The following is a 9,565-nucleotide window of genomic DNA, read 5'->3' on the forward strand; positions in this document are numbered from 1 at the left end:
CTATTTTGCACATTGTTTATGATTTCGCAACACATGCTGTTTAACACAGGTAGATGGGCCAGTCCGAGTCCATGAGCACGACCCAAACGAAAAGGGTCTATTACAGTGAAATAAACTTTAAAATTGAGATTTTTTTTTATTAGGCCCAAAGTTATGAATGGGGCACGTAAGATAAATTTTTGTAATGAAGATGTTTTATTTAATATATCTTCCCCTTTTGTATTGTTACCAGCAGACAAAGTAGTGATCAATTAATATATCAGAAGACGTAGTATTGAATATTGTAGTGAAAAGTTAGTAAAACAATGAGGACTGCTAAAATCAAAACTAATTAACACTTTTTTTTTTATCCTAATTAAGGATAAAGATAACAATATTATTAGTTTACTTAATAGAATAATATTGGTAAATTTGTAATAGTAATAAACAAGTTTGGTGAGTTGCATTAACGATGAATTTTTTTTTGTTTTTTTATCCTAATTAATTACCTAATTCATATTAATATTATGCTTTAAACATGACTTTAATGATTTTATGCCTATTTGGTGAGAAGCATATATACTTTAAGCAATCAATTAAAAAAGCTAGCAAAGTTACTTACTATTAAAATCTCGTAAGTATAGATAGTAGGCTCGAATCTACACGATATGATTAAGTAAGTGTAATTATGTCATATTTTGTAATCCTTCATTTTAATTGTGAAGATGAATATTTTTACTAATTTACTCTTTAATGTACAATTAATGAAATTTCAATAATAGTGATACGCATGGTATATAATGAAGAGAAAGAAAAGAAACGATTACAGTCAATTTGTTATCTAATTTTATCAATTAGAGTGAAGCGTCACTAAAAAAGGAACGTATATTTAGGATTGGTCATTTGATTATCATTAATCTACATTTCTAAAACATTACAAATATGATTGAACTGCCATAATCAATAATTTTTTACCATTGAAACAAATATGCTATTTAGCTACAATTTGAATTCACTTACATCAATGCAATTGTTATACTAATTCAGCCACCTAAACCATTACAAAACACTTTAATTGTTAAGTAGGACAGAAAGCCTACGAAAATAGACACTTAATCAATTTGCACTATCATTCCGTCATAAAGTTCGATGGTAATCTAGATTCGTCGAATTTAGCCGAATGCTAAGCTCTCTTACTTGGTGAGGGTTGTTGACTGTGAGGAAGCGGTAGACCGACCAGCTGAGGGCATGTTCTTCGATTGTGGTCAGCAGAATAACAGTTCGAACACTTCCTTTTAGTTTTAACTGCTCCATCCGACATATCTATCGTAACATTGTCCCTATTGTTTCTTGCATAGGCGGATCCTTTAGTTCTACAAGGTGTTGGGTCCCTGGTAATGTTTTCATTTTCTTGATAGGTTTGATATCGTCCCGAGTCATTGTCACCGGTGTTTGATTCCAATGGAACTGCATCCTTGAACATTGCAGTTAGTGTTGCCACTTCTTGTTTCGCTTTGGTGTAAGATTGCTCAGACTTGGAAGCGTAATAACTCAACAAGTTTGTATCGAAAGCGAGGGATGCCTGCCTAGCCATTTCAAATAACTGTTGCTTTAGTTCGAGGGGGAGGTCTGCTTTTGCATTCTTACTCCACCGTTTCAGCAGGAGAGACTGTGGTACTATCTTCATATGACGGTATTTCATTACAGCCCAAATATGTCTACATGGATAGCCGTCTGTCTCAAAAAGCAAGCAGTGACAGGTGAATGTCTCCTCTTGTGGGTGGTAATGAACGTTGTACACTCTATCCTCGTGTTGGAACTTTGACAAACTGTAGGAGAATGATTCACCGTTGTCTTCACAATTGTTGACAAAGTACGCATGTTCCGCTTTGATTTGATCAGCCACTTTATAGTACATATTTCTAGTGTACAATTTGGCACACTACTCATGGTACGTCTTAAGAGCATTTTTGGGACCTGGTATTGGAGGACTTCTGTGTCGACTATTGTAATCATCTTTTCTCTCGACGTGCCTCAACTTTTTCAAGGTAACGAATTCACGGAGACTATAACTTGCATGTAGGAATTTTTTAATACTTGAATTCATGGACTCACATCTTTGGTTGGTCCGCATTCCGGCGACAAATTTCCCTCTTAGGTATGTCTCTGCCCATGAACGACGACTGTGATAAGTGTTGGTGCACCATTGGCTAGAATGGAGGTCAAAATTGTGTATTAATTCCCCCAATTTTTGCATGAATTCCTCTATTGTGTAATAGTTGTACATGACATCTTGAAACCCTTGTAAGAATCGGGGGTCTTTTGAAATTTTTAAAGCGTTGGTACACAGGTGCCACGCACACAACCGATGAGTTGCATTTGGGAAGTACTTCAAGGCAGCATTTTTGATAGCTCCATCTCCATCTGTCACTACAACCTTTGGTGTTACATGATTGTGGCATTCAATAAATTTGTCAAGCAACCAAAAGTAAGTTTGCTCATCCTCGGAGTTAAGCAGTGCCATTCCAAATATGCAGGTCTTGAAATGGTGATTGACGCCCAAAATAATTTTCAGGGGTTTATTATATTTGTTTGTCATATATGTTGTGTCAAATCCAATAACCTCACTGAATGCGACGAAATCCCGTCGAGAATATCCGTCCACCCAGAATAGGTTCCCCAATCTGTTGTCCACGTCATATTGATATTGAATGAAGAAATTTGGATCCCTCTTTGACAGACAATCCAAATATCCCAAAGCACCATCTGAATCTGTACATCTTTTCTCTTTTCTTTTGACATGGGCGACCTTGTTGTAAACGTCTCGTAGCTGGCAAGGCATCCTTTCGTACCCACCAGACTGCATTGCCAAGTGGGAGATGATGTGTGAAGTTCTTATCCCAACTTGGTTCATTGACCTCACTTGAGCAACTAGGGTTTCTGACACGGAACGGTTTGATCTCAGAAATCGCAACTCATCTAATGCTGCCTTGTCATGGTTGTGCAGAGGTTGGAATTCCTTGCAAATCCACGGACCCTCATCGCCCATCATTACGACTCGAAAACTAGCTTGGCAACCAGTCCTAGTAATAGATGTTTTTCGTTTGCTCCCACCGGCCTTGTCAATTTCCATGTGTTTGCGAAAATCTTCTTTTGAACATACCCATTTTCTCATGGTGATGTTCCCATTTTTTTTCTGTACATCTGCTTTGCGGACACTGAAGCCTACCCACAAAGAGTATGTGTAATAAAAATCCTCCCACTCTTCAAGGGACTCCAAGACCTTTCCCTGGACATCCTCCGTTTCAATATCATTTGCGAGTTTCTCAATCCCCAAAGATTGTAGTATATTTTCCCAATTTGATGTTTCTTGCAAACTTCCTACCTCTTCCATATTTAAGTTAAATCTGGGAAAGAAAATCCAAGTTTTAGGCAATATATTATGAATAGAGTTATTGTATGTTTTACATAGCCCATTATACATACAATTTGACCTGTAAACTCAGTCGATATTGGTGAAAAGCTTGATATTGCAAAGGTGTGTAAAAACATGGCACAAATGTGAAACTGGATTTTCAAAATAGAAGAAAATTCCTATTATTATAATTTTTCCTTATTTGGTTCCCATAGAAAATGAGAGACATACCCAAATTAAAGGAAATGTGAACGTAAATAATAAAGGCCAATGCATTTTCAAGTGTAAGGTTTATTTGGGCCTTCCATTGATATTGAGGAGATTAAACAATAGGCCCAGTAAAATGAGCTAGTCAATATACTGGAAGAATTTCTAATGATGAGGGAATGTGGGCATTAATAGACTTAAGACAAGTTTCCTTTGAAAATAAAAAAGAATTTAAATTGATAATAAAACGATTTTTTTAACTAAATTAAAATTTGACATCTAAACTAAGTGATTGTTTATGACAACCTTGAAAGTTACGTACGTGCATGTGTACAAACTTTGAGTCATGAAATTGCTGTTTAAAAATATGGTCAGTTTCTATTACTTTAATTATAGCCCCTATTTGGTTCCCACATAAAATAGGAGACATACTCAAATTAAAATAGTGTCAACATAAATTTAGTAATGGTCATGGAGAATAAAATAAAGATTATGCTCACCTTGTTCAAGGAGATTCGTGCACTGAAACTTTTGAAGGTGAACTTGGCATATCCTCCAGATTTTGTTATATTCTATTCAACACAAAATGTACTGTTGGTTAAATTTTAAAATTGGGGGATACAGGTTTTTATCCAAGCAAGTTATTAGGTAGACATATTTATTGGGACATTTAATGTTGAATAAAGTGTACACCTTTTTTAACGAGGCCCAGTTGATGTTTTGGGCCACCTGAAATATATGTTTTTAATGAAAATATTTTATTAAACAATTGACCCTTATTTTGCCATGTATGTTTATCCTCTAATTTTGGTTGTTACTTGATTTAATTTGTAAACTTTGTGTTGTCGACTAGTGGTTTCTTGTGACTTACAATAGTTAAAACAATAAATCTATTCAACATATTTTATAATGTAAAATAGTCAACATTTACTAAAATCTAGAAACTAACCACATCACCACAAAGTTTGTCATAATGACATTTTCGTACAAGTACACACAATCATTTAATATCCATACTACATGGCATTTTTAATTCAACCAGAACATATTGAAACACTAAATAACCTAAGAGACCAAGTAAGGTTATCTGAGTTAAGACTCCAGCAAATACAAATTAAAAATACTTAACATAGTGAAGATGGGTTGATGTGGGCTTCATTGTCTGGTAATAGTTGTCTGATCAATCAACATTGTCCAAGTTCAAACATGCGGCCATACTCAATTGATTGTTCATATTATCGACCACCGTTTCAATACCTTTCATGTGCTCATTTGCAAGATTGGTTGTCTTTGTTAATTTGTAGATCAAATCTGACAAATCAAGCAGGAGGTCTCTTGCTTCCTTAGAAAGTCTATAGGTCTTATTCCTCAGCCTCCTCTCTTCATACAACTTATCCTTAAGAGTAGTGCAATTAGAACAATTAACACACTTAACAGAAACACGTTTGTATTTAGTCGAGATTGATGAAGCCTTCATCCTTGACGATCCCGGGCTCCCGCAATGCATCGGGCATGCACTGTTTGGAGTACCACATTCTCCAGACGACATAATTAATTTCAGGGGGAAAAGTTGTCTTCTGGTGGTTTATGCATAAATCTCTAACCAATAAATGCACTATACCAAACATCCATTATATAGGTGTTCATTTCGTGTAGTCTGATTTTTATTAGTCACCAAGTATTATTCACATACTATTTGACCCATACTTTCAATAGTAAAATGCGTCTATGTCATGCCACATTAAATTAAGTGGACCCTAAAAATGTAAGGCCACAACATGGGAAATACTGATCACATATTATTCTGCCAATAGTTTCAATAGTAAATTAGGTGGCATGACAGTCCACTGTACATTGAATTCTGTGGACCCACCAAATATAAGAACCACCAAACTAAAAGATTTTGTCCTCATTCATTGACATGACAATCTGAATTAACATTTTATTTTTAGATACATTCATAACAAGTTTTAATAAAAATAATTATTTTCTATTGTGGTCCTTATTATTCACTACTAATAATTAAAAATTATTTTATAACGGCTAAAATTTTGATATATTCTAATTTATAAAAAATAATTTTTAGTCACATTTTCAATAAATTAAACGATATATTTATTGCCAAAGAGTTATTACATATTTATGCTTAATTATATATTCAATCACTAATTATTTTTTTCCTATGATGATATTATGGTTGAAATTAACAATTATTTAAATGTTTAACTATAATTTAGAAGTTTATGCAATCTTATTTGTAACCTGTTGCAAGGCCCAATGAGAAGGAAGGAGGTGTTGGCCCTTGAAAGAGCTAAGCCGATTTGGTGGGGCCATGATTTTATTTTTCTATAGTGGGATTGGGATTGTGATTGTGAGTGAGACCCGAGGCAGAGCAAGAAGCAGTCAGAAGAGGAAAAAGAGAAGGTGCTGGGGCAGTGGATCCCACCATACGCATACGCAGTGGTCTTGGGTCGTTGGCCCCGCCTCGTCACCCAACTTTAGGGTAGGCGACAGACATAAATGGGCCACTACCAATGTAAATGGGAGAAGTCATACTTTTATGGAATGTTACAATTTATGTGTCTTTCCCACAACTGGTACACCTTAAAAGTACATATATCGTGTCTGGTACAACCCAAATTTTTTTTTTTGTTTAATCATCGTTTAGGTATTTTAAGAAGTGTCAATGTACACGTGGAAATTTTTCACAAAAAAAATAAAAAATTCAATAAAAAACTCTTAATATTATTTTAATTTTTTTAGGTCCATTAATATGATTGCTTCATGGAACTATCAGACATTCTAAAAATGGGAAATAGTAGGATCACACGGATAACCAACAAATGAGGTTAAGAAGTAAATATCATTAGGCCAACTCCAATGGGCAGAGATTGCTTAAATGGTCACATCAAAGCTTAACCAATAAAAAAAAAGAAAAAATATATATATATATATATATATGAAGGCAACGTTGCCAAATTTCTTTTGAACTAATCTCTCCACCTCAGCTTTCAATCTCCACCTTTGACCACCTGTGACCAATATTTAGGCATAGCAACTCCCATTGGAGTTGGCCTTAAGAAACAAAATATGTAAATAGTAACTACTACAGTACCGTTAGAAATAGCATTTAATATTTTAAAAATTATCTAATAGTTACAATAGAGATTGTCACCCACCTGGATAGTAGAAACATTATAAATATATTGAAATATAGTTAATAATAACCATACTATTAAAAGTGGTGTACCACAAACTTAAAATTGTACTTGTTCGAATAACATTAATAAAGTTTTGTGTACTAAAAAATTAATTATATATGGAATAGTAAAAAATCAAGTCAAGGCATTGCACACTGCCTTGGCGGCACTCCTCTCAGCCAGTTTTTTGGAGCACTCTTCCACTCCTTCAAATATTCTACCTTCTACCTCCACACATGAGATAAATGTAGGACAATGATCCGGGCCAGATTTTTTTGTATAATATCTTGGCAAGCTCCAATTCATTTTTTGGAGACGCTCTTGCAAGATATTTTTCCACGACACGTCTTTTTCAAAAGATGTGTAAGGAGACCTACTACCATGGGAACTTGATGATGACCCTTAGTTTAATAAAGTAGGATTTAAACATTAGGGTTGAAAAGTAAATAATATGAAAAATGTAATAATTGTTTAAAGAAAAAATATATTTGACCCTTTATATATTTAAAAGTGAGTACCTCCATTAAATCCTGAAGGCTGAAAGTTGGCTTTCTCAATAGAGAGGAATCCATATGCAGTCCTTGCCACGTCATTCATAGCTTCCTTCTTCGTGTTAAATGTTGCGGGAACACGAAATGCTTCATCATTGACTGTGACGGAGGCAGCAAACATGGCTTTGTCAGTGGACCCATGATTTGTGCATACGTACAAGGGAGATGGTAAGTGATTTTTTTGACAAAATTCATTCAATTTTGTTTTATAGGCCATGTTGAATGAAGGTAACAAGTTTATGAGTTTTGAGAGGTACTACTTCAACACAATTCTCACTAGCACTTATGAAGTATTATTTTGGCAATGATGGTCTAAACCATTTCGGCTGGAATAATTGCTATAAATAGGTAGAAAAAATATTAAAATATCATGTCTTTCATTGTAGCATTGGTGACTAGATATACGTGCTATATTGTCTGTATGTGCACTTTTTTAATGGGACTATTTTTCTACACATGTATAATTAGTGAGATCACCCAAAAGGCATGAAGTAATTTTGAAGTTCCAACTCACAATTATATTTTAAAATAATTGTGAATTACCCTTGCATTGTTCCAACAATCTACATCACTGGATTATAAAAATATGATAAACAAAATTATTACCTTTCTACCCTCCTAGAAAGAACGATTTTCTTATTTGTTAAGTGAACATTAATTGTGGTAGTTATTTAATATATTCCAATATTTTTGCAACACTGTAACTTTTTAACTATATAAGAAATAAGTTCATGTAGAACAACTTTTATTTTTCCCACAATCTTCAAATTCCACTAAACAAAACATAAAAATAACCAAAAAAACAAAGTTCAGAAAATATAAATAAAGCTTGAAACATGTACAATTTAAAAGTCTAAAACATATTATAAAAACAACTAAACATAATGAAGGAATGATTGTCTAGTTCATCCCCTAAATAGTTGTGACAATAATTCCACCAAAGTGTGGATATTTGTCTCCATGTCACGGAGCCTTTTCTCTAGCTTCTTCACAATTAACTTAACATCTTTGTATTGGGCCTCCATATCTAAATCGCAGCCCGAGACTGTGCTTGCTAAGATGGATATTGTATCATTGACCATGACAACTTCCTCATATTGCTTAGCCACTTGCTGGGATACTCCACATAGAGGGCAGTTATGGGAAGGGGCGGGTAGGGCATGGTAGTGTGGCTGGTTTGGACAATTTTCTGTGCAATTATGGTCCATTGGATGAATATTAAAACAATTGTCTTCTTCGTTTGTTTGAGAGATTTCTCTACACTCTTGGAAAATATGAGTTGAAAATGGCTAATGAATGCTCCATTTATAGGCCTTACCTCATTTGGGAAGGAAATGTGACATTGCAGATTACAAAAGTTTTGGAGTAGGTATGCTTTTCCAGAAAATTAAAATAAATGAAAACACATGTCAACTCATTGTAATTATTACCAACACAGGTGAACTCATTTTGATTACACGGCATGCATACATTGAAACTTGACCACTCATACTTGTAAATAATCACATTTTATATTTTGACAAGTAGTCTACCCCTCCAAATCATCTTTATAATACAACACCGATTTAGACCAGTCCCAATAGAGAACTGGTCAAAAAAAGAGCTCCATCACATAAATGTTTTAACATTGCTACAGTACTACACTACATTTATAACATACTGTTCATACTCTAAATTATATTTTTATTAATTTCTCATACTTTCTCTCTCTCCTTGTCGCCTTCAAGCTCTACTTCCATTTTTTTTTATTTAAATGTGTTTCTTTAGTTATTTTATATTAATTGAAACTAGCAACACAACCAAAAATTAGTTATGATTAATTTATTTAAATTGTAATTATTTTTTTTCTTTTTTATATATATACTCTAATATATATATTTTCTCTCTACAATATATTCTGTATAAGAAATCTTTCAATATCTTTAGTTATATAAATATTTGAAATAAATATTAATGTAAATATGAAGATATATAATAATATTATTAATAATTAGATAAATATTTGAAATCAATAAAAAATAAAATATTTAAATGTTGTAAGAAAAATATATTTTAGGTTATTTTATAAATTTCGATTAATTGAAAATAAAATATTATTATATTTGACATTATGCATAAATAAATATTGCAAGTATTAAAAGATATATAAATATGATTGTAAGAAATAGAGATATTATTGAAAGTGATAGAAAATAATTAAAATTAATAAAATC

At 33.2% G+C, this 9,565-nt stretch overlaps 2 protein-coding genes across 2 annotated transcripts; both read right to left on the minus strand.

Moving 5' to 3' along the window:
* Positions 1–1,162: 1,162 nt before the first annotated feature.
* LOC133791330 (protein FAR1-RELATED SEQUENCE 1-like) lies at positions 1,163–1,897 on the minus strand. Its single transcript, XM_062229255.1, has one exon. The coding sequence runs from the start codon at positions 1,895–1,897 to the stop codon at positions 1,163–1,165; it is 735 nt and encodes a 244-aa protein (XP_062085239.1).
* A 24-nt stretch (positions 1,898–1,921) lies between these two features.
* On the minus strand, positions 1,922–3,373 carry LOC133791331 (protein FAR1-RELATED SEQUENCE 5-like). The gene has a single exon (XM_062229256.1). It carries the CDS (start codon positions 3,371–3,373, stop codon positions 1,922–1,924), a length of 1,452 nt encoding a protein of 483 aa, XP_062085240.1.
* Between the last annotated feature and the right edge of the window lie 6,192 nt (positions 3,374–9,565).

Source organism: Humulus lupulus, chromosome 7 (assembly GCF_963169125.1).
Source record: "Humulus lupulus chromosome 7, drHumLupu1.1, whole genome shotgun sequence".
Taxonomy (NCBI): Eukaryota; Viridiplantae; Streptophyta; class Magnoliopsida; order Rosales; family Cannabaceae; genus Humulus; species Humulus lupulus.